Source organism: Protobothrops mucrosquamatus, unplaced genomic scaffold, assembly GCF_001527695.2.
Source record: "Protobothrops mucrosquamatus isolate PMUCROS unplaced genomic scaffold, P.Mucros_1.0 scaffold957, whole genome shotgun sequence".
NCBI lineage: Eukaryota > Metazoa > Chordata > Lepidosauria > Squamata > Viperidae > Protobothrops > Protobothrops mucrosquamatus.
This window is the reverse complement of record NW_015387201.1, coordinates 17,782-36,405: the sequence shown is the minus strand read 5'-3', so window position 1 is coordinate 36,405 and position 18,624 is coordinate 17,782. Positions and strand designations below refer to the sequence as shown.

The 18,624-nt window shown below is 44.3% G+C and overlaps 1 protein-coding gene across 1 annotated transcript; it reads left to right on the top strand.

Annotated features, from left to right (window-relative positions):
- The first annotated feature begins 1,197 nt into the window (after nt 1-1,197).
- On the top strand, nt 1,198-17,664 carry CDK11A (cyclin dependent kinase 11A). Its single transcript, XM_029284795.1, has 20 exons — nt 1,198-1,283; nt 2,281-2,408; nt 2,972-3,087; nt 4,077-4,201; nt 5,642-5,780; nt 7,595-7,731; nt 8,331-8,447; nt 9,369-9,464; nt 9,560-9,715; nt 10,311-10,376; nt 11,173-11,342; nt 12,263-12,353; nt 12,946-13,067; nt 13,292-13,397; nt 13,491-13,612; nt 14,370-14,477; nt 14,730-14,846; nt 15,176-15,324; nt 16,673-16,862; nt 17,300-17,664. Exons 2-20 carry the CDS (start codon nt 2,298-2,300, stop codon nt 17,390-17,392), a joined length of 2,331 nt encoding a protein of 776 aa, XP_029140628.1. The 5' UTR covers nt 1,198-1,283; nt 2,281-2,297; the 3' UTR covers nt 17,393-17,664.
- The last annotated feature ends 960 nt before the right edge of the window (nt 17,665-18,624 follow it).

Here is an 18,624-nt window from a genome sequence, read left to right as displayed (position 1 = left end):
CTGTATCTTGTTTTCTTCTCAGAAGTCTGCGTCGAACAAATAAACATGGAAACGTCACTGAAGGTGCATCTGTTTCTCTTTATATGACCATCATCACCCTGTGGCATTTTTATAGCGAAGTTGTATTGTATTGAATTAGTGCAAGGATACAGAGCCGACGAGTCCACCCCAACGGATAGGCTGCCAGTCAGAATTAAAACGGAAGCTGTAAACATCCCTTTTTGCTCAGAAAGCCATTTGGAAACACACAACTCTTCCAGCTGACTACTCATGTCTGGGGAAAAAATTGCTTTTTATTGTGTTTCTCCTAGGCACAGGCAGTCCTTGACTTGTAACATTTTGTTTAGTGACTGAAGTTGACAACGGCACTGGAAAAAGGGACATGACTGTTTTTCACACTTAGGACCTTTGCAGCATCCCCACGGTCACGTGATCAAAATTCAGACACTTGGCAACTGATTCGTATTTATGACGGTCGCAGTGTCCCGGGGTCACGTGATCCCCTTTTTGCGACCTGACCAACTTAACAACCGTGTAACTAACTTAACCACTGTAGTGATTCACTTAAGCGACCATGGCAAGAAAAGTTGTCAAATGGGGCAAAATTCACTTAACATCTGTCTCACTTAGCAATTTGGGGCTCAACGATGGTCATAAGTCCGAGGACTACCCGTGTAATGCTTTAGGCTAGTGTTTATCAGTGGTGGCAACTTTCAAATGAGTGGGCTAGCCGCTGGGAATTCTGGGAGTTGGAAGGCCACTCCTCTTTTTAAGTTGCCAGATTTGAGAAACGCTTCTCTTAGGTTGTAAATGTTTCATTTTGGAGAAGTATTTATTTTAAAAGTTTTTTTTAAAAAAAATAGGATTCTTGCAACGGCTTTCTCTGACTAAGTAGCCTAAGGACAATTCCTGAATTTTCCCACTGAGGTTTACAGGAAGCTTGCACAGTCCTTGGCAGGGGAAATCGGACGTACTTTAAATTCCACAGAATAAAGTTTAAATCTATTAAGTTTTTTTTTTCTACTTGAGCACTGATAGGAGAGCGAGAGAGAAACTGAGCCCGGAAGTATGGCCAGCGACGCGACTCTACCCTTTTCGGACATCTATGAACCGTCGAGCTTCCATTGAGAGGCCTTCTGCGGCGACGGCGAAGTCCCTCGCGCGACGTCATCACCCCGCGCCGGATGTGGAGCGCAGGCCCGAGGCCGTGCTTCCGGGCGCTCCGTCTCCGGCAAGCGGGTCGTGTTGAAGGAGCGGTGGCGGCGCCAGGGGCGTGAGGGAAGGTGAGGCCGGTCTCTTGCTGGGCCCCGCTCCGCTTCCCGCAGCCTCAGGCCCGGCGGAGCGGCTCAGAGGGCGGCAGCGGGGCTCTGTGGGCCGAGAGGGCGGCTTGCTGAGGAGAATGGCCTACTTCTGAGGGCTGGTGTTTTGGCGGGCCACTGTGGAAAAGTGTTTTTCGAGGGGGAGGGGCGGCCTGTTGTGCTTCTCTACATTTATACTTATTTATTATCAATTTAATTATATATATATGTGTGTCTTCACAGTTTTAAGCTTAAAAAAACAAATGTGCGGGGTTTTTTCCCTCAGTTCCTCTTTTACGGTAAAAAGATAAGACTTTGGGCCGATGGGGGCTCCCTCAGCCCCGGCCTACCTCACAGGGCTGTTGTGAGGAAAACCAAATATGCTGACTTGAGCTGAATTCAGTTTGTGAGATACAGGGAGTCCTCAACTGACGACCCCAATGGAGCCTCCATTTCCTGTTACTAAGCGAGACAGTTGTTAATTGGCCCTTTTTATGACCATTCTTGGCACAGTTGTTAAGTGAACCACTGCAGTTAAGTTAGTCACAGGGTGGTCAAGTGAATCTGACTTCCCCATTGACTCTGATCACTTAGCCATGGGGATGCTACAACGGTCATAAGTGTGAAAAAAGGTCGTAAGTCACTTTTTTCAGCGTCACTGTGACTTCAGAAGATCTCTAAACAAAAGGTTGTAAGTTGGGAATTACCTGCACATTTAATATATAAACGAATCTAATATATAAATAAAAGCACAGCCCCAAATAACTTTCAGGAGAAATTTCTTGTCGTTCAAAAATGGATTGAAATTCCCCCTCCGTTGGTCAATGGACCGGCCTGAAGGCATCCATAGATGCATTGCCCAGAAGAAAGGAGCTGATAAATTGTGGCTTACTTTTAGATTTCGGATTTTCTGGAGGCCAAGGAAACACTTCCCTTGCTGTGGGTGTAGTGCCATTCACTGTGCGGTTGTGTTCTCTCCTAGTGCCTTTTGTAACACAAATGGGTGATGAAAAGGAATCGTGGAAGGTGAAAACGTTAGATGAAATTCTTCAAGAGAAGAAACGCCGGAAGGAGCAGGAAGAAAAAGCAGATATCAAGCGCCTCAAAAATGTGGGTTTAGGATTTTGTATCGGGAAGATTTTTTTTAAAAAAAATAATCCTTTCTGAGATTGGCATAGCAATTATTTTTGATAATATTTCTCTCCACGACCTGTTTTCCTGGTTACCTTCTGGAAGGAGGCTTCGTGGTATCCGTAGCAGAACATCCAGATTCAGCCACAGTTTCATTCCATACAGCATTAACCTTGTGAATTCTCAAGCTTCCTCCTTCCATTATATATTCAAGATGGACAGTATTTAATATTTATTTGTTATGTATATGTAGGGGTATGGGTCTATACATACATTGTATATAGTATGGTTAGGTGTGTGTCATGTATGTGTTTCACTTTGAGAGCGGGCAACTAAATTTCATTTTTGATATGTGTCGTTCTGCCCACGGTAAAAAAAAATGACAATAAAGATTATCTTAATATTGGGGTTCGGGTCTTTTGAAAAAAAATGTGCATGTCGTGCATGTGATAATTCTCAGCCCTTTTCACTCTCTCTGTTTAAGTTGATGAGGGCACTTTCCCAAAAGCCAAAATAAATATTTTCTTCCTAACCCACCCTAGTCTGATGACCGCGATTCAAAACGGGATTCCCTTGAAGAGGGAGAGTTAAGAGATCACCGCATGGAGATCACTATTAGAAATTCACCTTACAGGAGAGAAGACTCTATGGACGACAGGTGAGAAAGCTCCGACAGGCGGTCCTTGATGTATGACCACAATTGAGCTCCAAATTTCTGTTTGCTAAGCAAGACATTTATTAAGTGAATTTTGCCCCGCTTTACGACTTTTCTTGCCATAGTTGTTAAGCGAATCGCTGCAGTTTAAGTTAGTAACACAGTTCTTAAGAGAATCTGTCTTTCCCACTGACGTTACTTGTCAGAAGGTTGTAAAGGGGGATCACATGATCCCCTGGGACGCTGGTGCCGTCATAAGTACAAGTCAGTGGCCAAGTGTCTGAATTTTGATCACATGGATACTGCAGCAGTTGTAATTGTGAAAAACTATCATAAGTCGCTTTATTCAGTGCCGTTATAACTTCGAACGGTCACTAAATGAACTGTTGAAAATCGATGACGATCTGTGCTGGAATGCTAGAGAGAATTCACGTTTAGTAGAGCCGTTCAGGTTTCTTCATTTGAAGGACTTTTCAATCCCTGACCTCCCAACTTCCCAGAGCGCCTTGCAAAAAACAAAATCCCCCTCAGGATGAGCTAGCACATTTGAGAAGAGAAGCCAAAATTGTTGGGTCTCTGATGAATGGTTCTGCTTCCTTAGTGCTGTTGCTATAATCTACTGAAATTGCTGTTAGAGATTGATAGTTTATGGAAAGAGGAGAACCTCATGGAGGTTGGGGTTTTTTTTTTTTTGTTTTGTTTTTGCTTTCTTTGCTGGATTTTGCAGCAATTTGGATTGGAAGCAACTCTTGGGAGCCTTTGGGGTGAACGGCAGCATAAGAATAGTTTTAAGTCACATATAAAGCACCAGTGAGAATCATGACCCGCTTAGTTTGCAACCGTAGAGGCATAGCAGAAGAGGAGAAGTAACAGGTCGGGAGGAGGAAAGCAAAGCCACTTGTCACTTAAAATCACTTAGGTGAGATGGTCACTGTAGCTTTCCCCAGTCTCACATTTCTTCTCTTGTGTTTTTCAAATTCTGCGTTCCGTAGGGGAGAGGAGGACGATTCCCTGGCGATCAAACCCCCCCAGCAAATGTCACGCAAGGAGAAAGCCCACCACAGAAAGGACGAGAAGCGGAAAGAAAAAAGACGGCATCGCAGTCACTCAGCAGAAGGTTCTGTTCTTCTCATTTGGGGTCCCTTTGGCGCTTTGCTTTTGATAAAACACCCTGTCCGGTCACAGCCTCAGGGCCACAATTACAAAGATGGGAAGAAGGGACGGTTCTGAGGTCAGCAGAACCGTCTAGGAATCACTTCTTCGTGGCACCGCCTATTCAGGCAAGGCTTAAGCTCGTGCAGGTTTAGAATGATGAAAGTAAGGTTCCCAGAGAGCATTTAGCCCAACTCCCTGCTCATACATGAGCTTCTCATGTAGAAGTCCTATATGAGCCGTGGTTAGAATGCAGCATTGAGGCTAACTCTGCCCACTGCCGGGAGTTTGATCTTGACCGGCTCAGGGTTGACTCAGCCTTCCATCCTTCCAGTAAAATGACCCAGATTGTTGGGGGCAAAGTGCTGACTCTGTAAACTGCTTAGAAAGTGCAGTCTCCAACTTTTGCAGCTTGGTGACCTGGTTGGGGAGGGGGAGGGGAACCGGGCCGTTGACTTGCTAGAGCGGCGGGCCAGCACGCACACATATGCCAGGCCGCCTCTCGCGTGAGTCAAGCTGTGCGTGTGCCAGCCCATGGCCCAGTTGCAAATAGACCATGATCTGGTAATGAGCCACAGCCTGGGGGTTGGAGACCTCTCCTCTAAAGCACCATGAAGTGCTATTGCTATTCTCTGCTTCAGCATCCCTGAAATATGGCTGGCTGCCTTCGGCTTAAGCAGTGGCCACCTTAAGTTGCATTTCCCCAGCATTTGAGAAGGAAAATCAGTTCCCTATCCAAAGGGTAAAAACAGTCTCTGGATTTTGGGAAGCAGTTGTGAATCTTAACCTGGCTTGTTTTTACTTTTTGGCTCTGAGATATACTGCTTCGGTATATGGAAACTCTAGCCTTTCTTCCCATAGATACATTCATAGGCAGTCTTCTGGGGGCGGGAGAACTCCGCACACCATTCTCCCAAATACTTTTTTTCCCGCTATTATCCTATATATTTTTCAAAACAGATGATCAAAATGGGAAAAGCAAGTCAAAGTAGCGAAAGGCAGGCCGATAAGAAAACGTATCCGAAATACAGAATTAATCCATCGCCACACATTACTAGACGCTTATACTATTTCAAACTATCTAAAACTCATTTTCTTAATCAAAATCCCTTTATTCCCTGGCAAACATTAAACTAAAAATGCTTGCTTAACTCAGTTGAGATCACTTAAAAAAAAAAAAAAAAGAGAGACCCACACATAAAATAAATACTAGATAGGACACCTCAAAATAAAGATACAAATTCTCACGCCCAAGTTTTGGCTTGGGGACCGATTCCCAACAGGCTTAACTACAAATCCCATCGTTCCCAACCAGCCATTGTTTCTCCTGCTCCTTTGCTCTAGTGCCTTTGGCGAGGGAGGGGTAACCCACGGTGTGGCCTTTTCTTTGTATCTTTATTACTAGGGAAGCATGTTAGAGTGAAAGAAAAAGAACGTGAGCATGAACGTAGAAAAAGGCACCGCGAAGAGCAGGATAAGGCCCGTCGCGAATGGGAGAGGCAGAAAAGGAGAGAATTGGCTAGGGAGCACTCGCGGAGAGAGAGGTAATTTTTTTAACCAGGCCCCCCCAATGCAAAATTTCTGGCTTAGATCTCTCCTTGAGCAATTTCATCTGGATGCTTGGTTATATTTCTTACATTTTTCCATTGCTGAGGGGGGAATCGACACGGTCCCTGTGAACAATGTCATTTCTTTATTTTTCTTTACGTGATGTGTACCCCAACTTTATAATTTTTTATATATATATAAAACTCAAGGCGGCAAATATGTCCAACAGACCTTCCTCCTTCTATTTTTTCCCTATAACAACGATCCTGTGAGGTGGGCTGAGCTGAGAGAGAGGGTGGGGGGAACTGGCCCAAAGTCACTCAGCCAGCTCTCATGGCTAAGACGGGTCTTGAACACACTTGTTTTCTAGCCTGGTGCCTTAACCGCTAAGCCAGGGGTCTTCAAACTTGGCCCTTTTATGACTTGTGGACTTCAACTCCCAGAATTCCTCAGCCAGCGCGCCAAGTTTGAAGTCCCTTGCACTAAGCCAAACTTAGCTCATTGTCGCTTTGTGATATAAATCAGCATTTCATTATCGGCAGCAGAGAGGAAATATCGTAGATATTATTCCGTTTGCTGCAGTTTCTGTGAAGAATTGGGCCTTTTACTTAACGATTTCAAATTCCTGCGGATTTTGCTTATTAGATCTTTTAAGCATAATTAGTTTACTTGGAATAGCTGACAAATTTTAAAAATTGTGGGCTGCAGAATTGGGTGTGTGTGCTTGTGTGTGTCAGAAAGCTAGTGTGATGCTCCCTCCGGCTCCTTACAGATATCCAGTGAATGTCTAAACCAGGGGTCTTCAAACGTGGCCCTTTTATGACTGGTGGCTGAGGAATTCTGGAAGTTGAAGTCCACCAGTCATAAAAGGGCCAAGTTTGAAGACCCCTGGTCTAAACTAAAAGAGAAGTATTTTAATTTGATTAGCATGGATAAGTATATTTTGGTTTTGAAATGGGAGCATATTAATAGACTCCAGTAAGATTATCCCTAATAAGAGAATGGTATGATTGCTCAGCAATGCAGGCTCACATTTCTGGCATTTTACTGTTTTGCTCACAAGTAATCTTCCTTGAGCATTTGGTTATATTAAAGCTGAGCGAATAAATATTGAGGTTGTACTGGCATTTGAGATTACAGACAGCCCTCTAAACTTTGAGTAACCAGCCAGATGTTTGAAATCCACTACAAGAGGGTTGATCAATAGACTTTGGATTGATTGGCAGCCTGAATATATCAGCTGTTTTTTTTAATGTTTAATTTTGAGTCTTCTTTATTCGCCACCTGGCTGAGATTGTCAGCTTGAGTGAATAGATTGGTCCATATTTCTTCTTTATATATTTAATATATTGTGACAAATCTCAACTGTGTTAGGTAGTGGTACCCCTCCCCTTAATAATTTCCCTTATTAAGGATACCTGACACCCGGTAGATTCCTCTCCATCTCTGAATTAAATATGTTATTATTAGGCTAAGACTGTGTGCCTGAATATAATATTATTTTAGAGGTTTGAGCTTGAAGAGCTGGGAGATTTTTGTCTCGCATTGTGTCAATCCTTCCTGCCATTGTTAGTCTCTCGTTCTTTCAACAATCAATGACAAAGCGGTTGCGTTGGCCTTGCCCAACTCGTTACGCGAAATGCACTTTCCCTGTTGCAGACTTTAGTTTTTCACTTCAGTTTATGTGAAACCATTCTGGGTAGGAAAACACATAACGGCTTCTGACAGAGGAAACGCAACTCGACTGAGCGTAACTCCATCACACGTTAGACTGATAAAAATTAACGCGGGTTACGTGCAAACTCTCCAGGGACCGTTTGGAGCAGCTGGAACGAAAACGGGAACGGGAAAAGAAATTAAGGGAGCAGCAGAAGGAGCAGCGAGAGTTGAAAGAACGGGAGAGGCGAGCGGAAGAAAGGCGGAAAGAACGGGAAGCCAGACGGGAGAGTAAGTAGTGCAGAGAGCAAAAAATAGAGCGTGGGCTGCGCGCAAGGGGATGACGTAACGTGGGAACGAATGTATGATGCGCCTCGCATAGGAGTTATAGGCAAGTACCAATAAAGGAGAACATCTGTGGCTCAAAGTGGAAACGAGGGCTCCTTGGTGCTCTCTGAGCTTGCTTTATTTCTTGTAGACGTTTCATTACCCAACTAGGTACCATCATCAATGCTAGGGATGATGTTACTAGCACTGAGGCTAGTAATTAGCACGGATGATGTTACCTAGTTTGGATAATGAAATGCCTGCAAAAAACAAAACAAAACAAGCCTCAGAGAGTACCAGGGAGCCCTTACAGGCAAGCTGAAGTTGAAATGAGACTCAAAAGTTTGCAGAAGTTAAAGCCAGCCTGGAAGGGCAAACTGCTGGTCTGTTGAAAAGAGAACTGGAAGGCTGAAGGTAGCCCAGGTAGATTCTGAACACCTGGGAGGGTGATGTAGCTTGGTCTGGATCCAATCAGGCGCCTGGTCAGGGTGGGCCTCATCTTGGGAGAACTGTAAAGATTGTGTAAGAAATATCACCCTGGAAGATGCCCTTGTCTCTGTTAGTTTCAGGGCATCATAGGACAATGAGAGAAGACTACGGGGAGAAAGTAAGGATATGGAGCCGAAGTCCGCTGCGGCAACAGAGAGAAAAACTTGAACCGTCAGAGATCAGGAAGCCAGGTAGCTTTCAAATCAATCAATCGGACTTGTTGGTATCTTGATTGAAACCACCAAGATGGGAGTGGCTGAAAGTACATTGCAGGTTTTATTAATAATCAGACTTTATGTGATTTTAATCAGGCAGGGTGGCTGAAACACCCTGTTCCGTATTATCCCACTGAGATTTCTTCTGTGCCACATAGGAACGGGATAATTACATCCTATTTTTATGTTACTTGGAAACGAGGAAAAAGCTACGAGGCCACATAATATAAAATACCCCTCGATCTCCTGCACGCTTCCCTTTGAAAAATAAATCAACGGCTGCCAACCTGGAAAAGGTTCTTGGGAAGAGAATGAAATTGACAGCTGGAATTGAACTGTTGGAATTGAACTGTTGAAATTGACAGCTGGAATGTTTCAGTAGGAAACATTTCCCAGATTGCTTTGGCCTAGGAAGTTTTAAAAGTGCCTCTTGTCAAATTTTTAGTCATATCTTTTTTGTAGAACTCGTAGAATTTAAGAACAGGCTCTACGTAACTCACTTACAGAGCTCTGAAGAAAATAAAATTGCTGTGTTCTGTGTGAACCTATAAAATGCTTTTTTTTCTTTTTTCCCCAACGGTCCAAAATAATTTAAACCTTTTCATTAGGGAAGCATTGCTGTTCAGTTTTGTTGACAATCATCTAACGCACATCAGGCAGCGTATGCTTTCCAGATAGAGACATGGAGGGGAGGGGGGAGGTATCTTCCAGATGTGTATGCTTCACATTGTCCGCAGGGCTCTTGATGGCTGAGAATCCCCCTATCTGGAGACTGTCCTAGTGAAGGCCATCCTTGATCTTAAGAAAACAAATTTTTAAAACGGTCAAACTGTAATCAGTGTGCAATGAAATTGCTTTGTCGCTTGAGGTTGCCCTCTTTGGTTCCTCCCCCTGCAGCGAGAGAGGAAAAACCAGAGGGAAAAGACCCTTTATCCGATCTTCAAGATATCAGCGACAGTGAACGGAAAACCAGTTCGGCCGAAACGTCATCAGGTAGCTTTCGTGCGGGTGCCGATTCCGCACAGTAGCCACGTTTGGGCCCCTGGAGATTGCCATTATTATTATTATTATTATTTTCTCTTCCCCAGGGGAATCAGGATCGGCCTCAGAGGAAGAGGAGGAGGAGGAGGAAGAGGAGGAAGAAGAATCCAGCAGTGAAGAGTCTGAAGAGGAAGAGGAGGAAGAGGAGGAAGAGGAAGAGGAGACCGGAAGCAATTCGGAGGAAGTATCCGAACAGTCAGCTGGTTAGTAGTAGGAAACAAGCCTCTTTTCACCCTGCTGTATTAACAATAATCCTCACTTAACGTCCCTAATGGGGGGCTGTAGTTTCTGTTGCTAAGCAAAACGGTCATCAGTGAAGCATCACGTGGACTGCACTGCTTAGCAACAGCTAAGTCCTGGTTGTAGTCGTTATGCAAGGACCGGATTTTGATCAGGTGTCAGAGGGAGCCCTACGATAGTTGAACGCTCGTAAGCCCATTTTTCAGCACCGTCACAACTCCCCAAACAGTGGCTGAACAAAGGATTGTGTATCGTGGTCTCTGTGTGCTGCTGTCGAAGCTTGGCAGAACCTAAATGTAGATTTATACCAACCAATGATATTTCTCAATCTTCTGACTTCTTGGGGGCCAGGCAATAATTCCACCCTCCTCCCGCTGTTCTTAGAGTGCAACACACAGAACGTGTGAGCTGTGTGTGTTTCAGTTGAGCCGATCCAGATTTTTTTTTTTTTAAAACCACCACAAGTGCTGTGAATCTGGATTCCGTTCTCCCTTCTGGCGCGGAGTGCAGAAACGGCTATTCCTCTCTCCTGACGTGTCTCTTTCAACTGTCTTGCAGAAGAGGTGAGCGAAGACGAAATGAGCGAAGAAGAGGAACGAGAAAACGGAGACCACCTTCCAATTGGTAAGGAAGCAGAAGGAGGAGTTGGCTTTGAGCGGTGTCCTGTTCTCTTCTAAGATAGGTCCAAAACTCCCGTTATTTTCCCTGGGCTGATTCACTTTCATTCTACAAAGACAGGCTTGGGCAAACTGAAAACGTCCTAGTTTTAAGGCTTGCCTTCTCTTTTCTAAGTCAAGGAGAAATGCCTCTGTTCCCTCCTTCTCAAGACTTAATGTATAGTTACAAACGGGGCGTGCCTTGATGCTAGCTAGCCTCACTTGGATTTTGAGTCTGTGTTGGTCTGCCTAGCCATGGTTTCCCCAAAACCAGACGGCCCAGTTACAGGAAAGGGGAGTTTATCCAAATTGCACTACACTCCCTGCGCGCTCAAGGGTCTTGAGCATTTGTGCAACACAAATGGTGAGCTTAAGGTGATGGTGTCAAAACTTCACGCTTGTTACTAGGTAAGAGCGCTCACTAGCTGGGGCTCAACAATCAACCCGCCCTTTCTGTGACATCAGAACCGCCGACCAATGTCTGCAGGGATGGCCCTGTGATAGCCACCCAACCCAACCAATCCCACTACAGTTAGGCAACTTTCCCTAACTCGGAGGATAAAAATCACTTCTGCTTATTAAGAGCCACCAGCCATTGATGGCTGTGGAAGTAGGTCCCAGGAGAAGATAACATCTTCAGAATTGGTGATGGGAGTTTAGAAGGATCTCTAAAACGTAGCAACGAGGGCCTTTCTGGATGGGAGGCAGAACTGCCCCAATTGTTGACCGGCTTCCCGATTTGATTCTACAATTTAAAGTTACAGAGTCGCGGTTTGACCAGGACTCCGTGGGAAGCGAAGCGGAGGACGATGAGGTCGTGGAAGGAAGCCCGCAGTCCAACGCCCTGACGGAAGGCGAGTTCCTTCCCGATTCCCCTATCTCCTCGCCTGCAGAACTGAAACGAGAGCTGCCCAAATACCTCCCAGCCCTTCAGGTAAGACGGACCTCAAGCAGGTAGTCCCCGGCTTAACAACAGCTCATTTAGTGACCGTTTTCATTTCGTGACCGTTCAAAGTTACAAGCGCCCCGAAGCGAGGGACTTAATGGCCGTTTTTCACACTTAAGCAGCATCCCCACGGTCCCGGGATCAGAATCCAGACGCTTGGCAACTGACTCGTATTTACGACGGTTTTGCAGTGTCCCGGTCCGCTTTTGCGACCGTCTGAGAAGCAAAATCAATAGGGAATCCAGATTTACTTCACAGCCCTGTGACTAACTTAATAACTGGCAAGAAAAATCGTAAAATGGGGCAAAACTCACTTAATGTCTCACTTAACAACAGAAATTTGGGGCTGAATTGTGATAATTCAAGGACTACATATACATTCAACACAGGGTATATTTGTCTCCCTTCTGGGCTGTGCTGACGCATATAAGAGATAGCTCTTCCTAATGCAGGGAGTAGCAGACTTTGTATAATAATAATAATAATAATGAGAAGGAGAAGGAGAAGAAGAAGAAGAAGAAGAAGAAGAAGAAGAAGAAGAAGAAGAAGAAGAAGAAGAAGAAGAAGAAGAAGAAGAAGAAGAAAGATGATGATGATGATGATGATGATGATGATGATGATGATGATGATGATGGAAGGGACCGTGGAGGTCATCTAGTCCAACCCCCCTATATATTTTAAAAGATACCTACAACCTGTTGTTATACTCCTGGATCTCCTCGTGGGATATTCCCAGAGGGAATTTAAAAAGACACCTAAATAAAATAATCTTTTAAGTAAGGGGTTTAGCTTCCTTTGCTTCATAGCTACAAATCTTCAAATCGAGATATATATTTTTTTTCCAAAATTATTTTTTTAAAAAATAAATTAAAATTGGAACATTTGTTTCATTCATTCTTCTTGCCCAGGGCTGCCGCAGCGTGGAAGAATTCCAGTGCTTGAACCGGATCGAGGAAGGGACTTACGGCGTGGTGTACAGAGCAAAAGACAAAAAAACAGGTAGGGTTTTTTTGGGGGGTGGGCGCGAATTTTGATGGGTATTAAACCTGAGCACTTCTGAATGGAAAGCAGAACGGGGCCATTGTGTGGTACTTCCCTAATTTTTCACTTCCACTTTAAACAAAAATTGGTACCTGTCAAAAGTTAGCTGGGACACTGAGGTTCTGATGTAGCAATAGCAGCTTCCGGGGCCAATTTCACTCTCAATCCAGCCTACCTCACAAGGTTATTGTGCAAAAAGAGTGCTCTGTACGCAGGAAAAATATCTCATCCCAAGGACCCAATATTGCACTTCTCATAAATCCTTTCCCTGCCCACCCCGGTTTCTGAAAACTGGCGATGGATTCATTTTTAATTGAATTAACGAAAAATTAATCATAATTCATTTTTGCAGCCCCGGCCTTCCATGCTTTTGAAAATTCTTTCGATTGACGGTTTCCTGGACTCAGGCTGCGAATTCTGAATTTTAAAAAATGCCTCCTGTCATTTTTGAAACGTTCCACGCCCAGTTTTTAACGGACTGATGGGAAGAGAGCTAAGCTACCTGCGGTCAAATTACGCTCCTCTTTTTATTTTATTTTTTTTCTTCCAGATGAAATTGTGGCCTTGAAGCGATTAAAAATGGAGAAGGAAAAAGAAGGCTTCCCTATTACTTCCTTGAGAGAGATCAACACCATCCTCAAAGCTCAGCACCCAAATATTGTCACTGTTAGGGTAAGCGCACATTCGGAGTGTTTTGGTCCCTCGGCTAGAAGACTCAAAGAGGAAGCAAGCATTTGTCTTGATAAATTTATTCACATTATTTATGAAATGGATACACTCTCCATCTCGCTGATACAGTGGTTCTGTTTATTTTTTTTAACCGCTACGAAAGGGCAAGAGCTAGCAAGCGGGTCTGACAGGGTTCATCATGATATTCTTTTTCCCCTGGGATCTAGGAGATCGTCGTCGGGAGCAACATGGACAAGATCTACATCGTGATGAACTACGTTGAGCATGACCTCAAGAGCTTGATGGAAACCATGAAACAGCCTTTTCTGCCAGGTGAGACCCTTCTCTGGCGTGTGAGAGAGACCTCAAACGTTGTGGCTTTTTTTTCCCCCTCCTTTCTTTACACCTCCAATTTTTGCCTTCCAGGGGAAGTGAAAACCTTGATGATTCAGTTGCTCCGGGGGGTCAAACACCTGCACGACAATTGGATTCTCCACCGGGACTTGAAAACCTCAAATCTGCTCTTGAGCCACGCTGGGATTTTAAAAGTAAGCCAGTTTTGTTGGTTTTCCCTGGCGCTGGGAGGGTCTCGTCCTCCTGCAAACTCCACTTAAAATACAAAAACAGGAATAATAAACAGTGGAGATTTCTATTGAGAGGTGGGCAGGGACCCCAGTCGGTCAATCAAGCACTCTTAGTGGTTTTATTAAAGCTTTTCACAGAAATAAAATAGAGGTTGTCCTTGATTTAACAACTATTCATATAGTGACCGTTTGCAGTTACAACGGTCCTGAAAAAAGTGACTTAGGACCATTTGTCACACGACCGGAGCAGCATCCCATGGTCACGTGATCAAAATCCAGATGCTTGGCCACTGACTCGTATTTATGGCGGTCGCAGTGTCTCGTGGTCCCCATTTGTGGACTCCTGTCGATGGAAGAAGCCAGATTCATTTAACATCCCTGTCAGTAACTGAGCTGCTGTGATTCCCTTAACAACTGGCAAGAAAGGTCGTAACACGGGGGCAAAACTCACTTAACTGTCTTGCTCACTTAGCAGTGGAAATTTTGAGCTCAAATGTGGTCGTAAGTCAAGGACTGCCTGTCATATAAAGCAAAGAAAATGGGAGTAGTTTAAAAATAGTGCAAAGAGGAAAAATATATGAAGAAGCAACTTCAGATCCTCACAACACTTACACATTTATTATCTCTCTTTAAAACTACGTCAGGATTCCCAGGTACTGTTTGCCGATAGTAATTAACTCCTGTTAGTACGTCAAGTCCTCCTATTCTCATCTTTCTTTAGGTTGGAGATTTTGGACTGGCGCGAGAATACGGTTCTCCCTTAAAGCCATACACCCCGGTTGTCGTGACGTTGTGGTACCGCGCGCCCGAGCTCTTACTCGGAGCCAAGGTTTGTGATACGGGGGACCGCTGGCTACGTTAAGTAGAAGCTATTTTTGTCCTAATTAGTTCTCCTTAGATCAGGGTCCTGGATTCATTTTTGGAGATTCTCAGTCATCCAGATCCTGATTGTCCCCAAGATGCTTTTTCAAAAGGCAACTGAACTTTTTTTTTCTTATTTTGAAGATGTTTCGCTTCTCGCCCCAGAAGCTTCTCCAGTTCTGAGTCAGTCTAACCCTCTCTGTTTCGTTCTCTTTTCCAGGAATATTCCACCGCCATCGACATGTGGTCCGTGGGCTGCATCTTCGGAGAGCTGTTAACCCAGAAGCCGCTATTCCCAGGGAAATCCGAAATCGACCAAATTAACAAAGTTTTTAAAGTAAGTAAACCGTGGTCCTTAACACTCTTTGCCTTGACTACTTCAGGGCTGACAGTGATGCTGTCGGAGAGAAGCCAAGGAAATCGCCATTTGTTCACATTCTCACCTGTCCACCAATTAAGCTTGCAATTTGTGATGCTTGAGGGTGTTAAGGGTCTCGTCGCAGGTTGTAAGCTGTTCTGAGTAAAGCTGCCTTTTGCAATTGACCGATGGGGATTTTGTCAATGTCGATGGTGTTCAAGTTGTTTTATTATTATTTATCAAAACGGTTTTCCAAAGGCGACCATTCTCAACTTAGCTTCCTTAAACTTTGCTTTCTTCCTTTAAAGGATCTAGGAACCCCGAGTGAAAAAATCTGGCCGGGTTATAACGAGCTGCCGGCGGTCAAAAAAATGACCTTCACGGAGTATCCATACAACAACCTCCGCAAGCGGTTCGGGGCCCTCCTCTCGGATCAAGGATTCGATCTCATGAATAAGTGAGTTGGGTGTTCCTTTCGAGAGAGCAAGCCGTTAGATTTTTGCTGGGATGAGAATCAGACTCCAATCCCCCCCAGGGTTAGATAAGGAGAGAGGCAGTTGTAGACCCCCTAGGGAATTTGGACAGTGGGTCCCGACTGTCCCAATCTGCAGATCGTAGATTGGTCTTTATTTGTTTTACATTTGGATAAAATCCAAGTTTTTTGTCCCCCCCCCCAGTCCACTGGATCTGCCCTCCACACCAAGAGAAAGTATTGCAATCACCCATAATGCTGCTCCTGCAATTTCACTCTAGGACAGGGGTGGGAAACCTTGGCTCTTTTAGGACTGGTGGACTTCAACTCTCAGAATTCCTGAGCCAGCCTGGCCCAGCTTGGAAACTTCTCCCTTTCCCCTCAGCATGGCTGGCTCAGGAATTCTGGGAGTTGAAGTCCACGAGTCCTAAAAGAGCCAAGGTTGCCTACCCCTGCTCTAGGACATTGTGGGAAATCACAAGTCAATTATAGGCTTGCCCAGCAGGGGGCAGCACTTGACTGTTCTTGGTCAAGCCTGGTTGGATGTTGTAGAGTCAGGGTTAGGATGGAAAATTGAAAAAAAAAATGCTGGATGAAAGCTGTGGAAAAAAAAAAGCTCTAAAAAAACACGACACACTCTGCTGAAAATTTTGTTTTTTACCTCTTGCGTAGAACCAACATAATTCTATAAAGAAGCATTGAGATAGGTTCAGATACAACTGCCTAGATAGAGAGATTAATCAGTGTCTTCTAATATCTATTCAATAACTTCACTGAAATAACCCCGGGGGTATATTCATTGCACCTGACTTCATTTGTTTAGCACAGGAAATTATGTCTGGTGAATAATTACGGATAGTCCCTGACTTACAACCGTTTGTTTAAAAAAAAACTAAAAAAAAAGTGACTTATGACCACTTCCCACATTTAAGATCACTGTAGCATCCCCACGGTCGTTGTGATAAAAATTCAGACACTTGGCAACTGATTCATATTTACAACGGTCACGATGTCCTGGGGTCGTGTGACCAGCGTTTGAAACCTTCTGATAAGTATAGTCACTTCACAACTGTGTCACTAATATAACAGCTGCAGTGATTGACTTAACATACGTGGCAGGAAAGGTCGTAAAATGGGGCAAAAGTCACTTAAGCAAATTTCTCACTTAAATAAATCAATCCTGGGGCTCACTTTCTTGACTTACAACCTTCACTTAACAACGGGAGATAGATAAATAGGATTCATTTACTCTTCCTGTTGTAATGAAAATGGGTTTTTTTGGGGGGGGGTTTGGCCCATTCAGTTTGTGGATTGTGTGTTTCTGCTTTTCCAGGTTCTTGACCTACTTCCCTGGCAGAAGGATCACCGCTGAAGACGGCTTAAAGCACGAATATTTCCGTGAGACCCCACAGCCCATTGACCCCTCCATGTTTCCAACGTGGCCAGCCAAAAGCGAACAGCAGCGAGTGAAACGGGGCACAAGCCCCCGGCCCCCAGAAGGGGGGCTGGGATACAGTCAGCTGGTAAGTTCATCCAAGGAGGGTAGTAGAGTTTGTATACAGCAAAAGGGTGTTTACATCCTGCTAACAATGGAGCGATAGCCAGTTTGGTATCATGGGCTAGAAACCAGGCGAATGGGAATTCTAGTCTCATCTTGGGCACAAAGCCAGCTGGATGACCTTGGGTTATCACCAGGAGATGGTGAGTTCTGGTTCCGCCTTCGGTATGAAAGCAACGTCGGGGTGACTTTGGTGGGCCAATCACCGGGAGACTGGGAATTCTAGTCCTGCCTTAGGCGTGAACAACGGCTTGGTATCTTCGGGCCAACCATCAGGATGATCTGTAATGGGGCAAAACTCGCTTAACAACTGACTCACTTAGCAACATAAATTCTGGGCTCGTTTGTCGTCGTAAGTCGAGGACCACCTGTATTTACACACCTGTCTTTTTGCCTTCCCAGGGTGACGACGACATAAAAGATACCGGTTTCCATTTGACGACCACAAATCAAGGCGCGTCGGCTGCGGGACCTGGATTCAGCCTGAAGTTTTAAACGGAGGGGCACGATCTTTCGAGAGGAGCCAGACGGAAAGGAAATTGCGTTCTCTGGGGGAATGAAAAAGCATCGGGCTGCTACGCTGATTACTTTTTTTTTGCAGAATATTCTCTGCAATTGGGACCCTCTTCTGGATCGAAGTAGAGAAAGTTGGATTCCTTTTTAAGGATTGGAATTAATTCCAAAAAAAACCAAGGACCCTTTTTTTGGGGGGGAAAAAACCACCATCGCCATCATGAGAACAAAAATCCCAGCTAACTTGAGGAACTATTATTTTTCTTAAAAAAGAAAAAAACACCTTTTGTTTCTATTTATGTTTTTTTCCCACTCAGATTAGTTTTGGGTTTGTTTTTTTTCTTGCTTGTACATATGTAGAATAAAAAAAGAAGATGATTTTTAATTGTTTACTCGGTGCAAATCACCTTGTTTTCTTTGCTCCCTTCGATCTTCAGTTTGGTTGTGTTTTAACACTTGGTGCATTTTCCTTCTAGCCATCCCGCGGTTGGTGTTGTGGCTTTGTGATTCCTCAGCCCAGGAAGAAGAAAGATATGTAGAAAGGAAAATACCATGCCATGTTTAACTGCTCTCGGGCCTGGAAAAAAATTCAGGGAAACCTGACAAGGATGAACGTCCCACTTTAAAAAAAAATAAAAATAGAAAGTTAAGTCTTTAGCCTTCTCTTCAGGTCTTAAAAAGAATTACCCGCTTGCTGAATTGGATGCCTGGTTTGAAAACGTGCTGATATGTTACTTTAATCCAATTGCAGACATTTTGCATCAGATGCTGTGAGAGAGAAAGAGAGAAAGACAGGCAGAGGAGAAAGAAAATGCAAATTGTGATAGCATAGTTTGGCCTTTTGAGATGACTTTGATCTAACTGTTAGCTTCCAAACGTGCCACCAGGTAAGTTAACTACTTTCAAGATCCGTGTTTCAAATGCACCTGCCTGGCCATAAACCATTCAGGCCAATTTTAGGCAAAACTTTCTTTCAAGGGCCAGCTGAGATTCCTGATTCCAAACAGTTTTTTTTTTTAAAAAAAGAAGGGTTCCAAAAAGAGACGATTTGCGTGTTGAAGAGAACGGATTGAACTTTGAAAAGCTGTCTGAATGCAAAGACACTCGAGCAGGATTGATTTGGGGTTTTATGAATGCCCCCTTCCTCTGAGGAAGGATCACGGTAGCCTGAAAACTGCACATAAACTGAGGGTGCTACTGCACTACACAACACA

Coding starts and splice junctions, on each gene's coding strand:
- CDK11A (XM_029284795.1), top strand. CDS start 2,298: ATGGGTGATGAAAAGGAATCGTGGAAGGTGAAAACGTTAGATGAAATT. Junction 13,398..13,490: donor GAAACAGCCTTTTCTGCCAG/GTGAGACCCTTC, acceptor TTTGCCTTCCAG/GGGAAGTGAAAACCTTGATG. Junction 14,478..14,729: donor AGCTCTTACTCGGAGCCAAG/GTTTGTGATACG, acceptor TCTCTTTTCCAG/GAATATTCCACCGCCATCGA.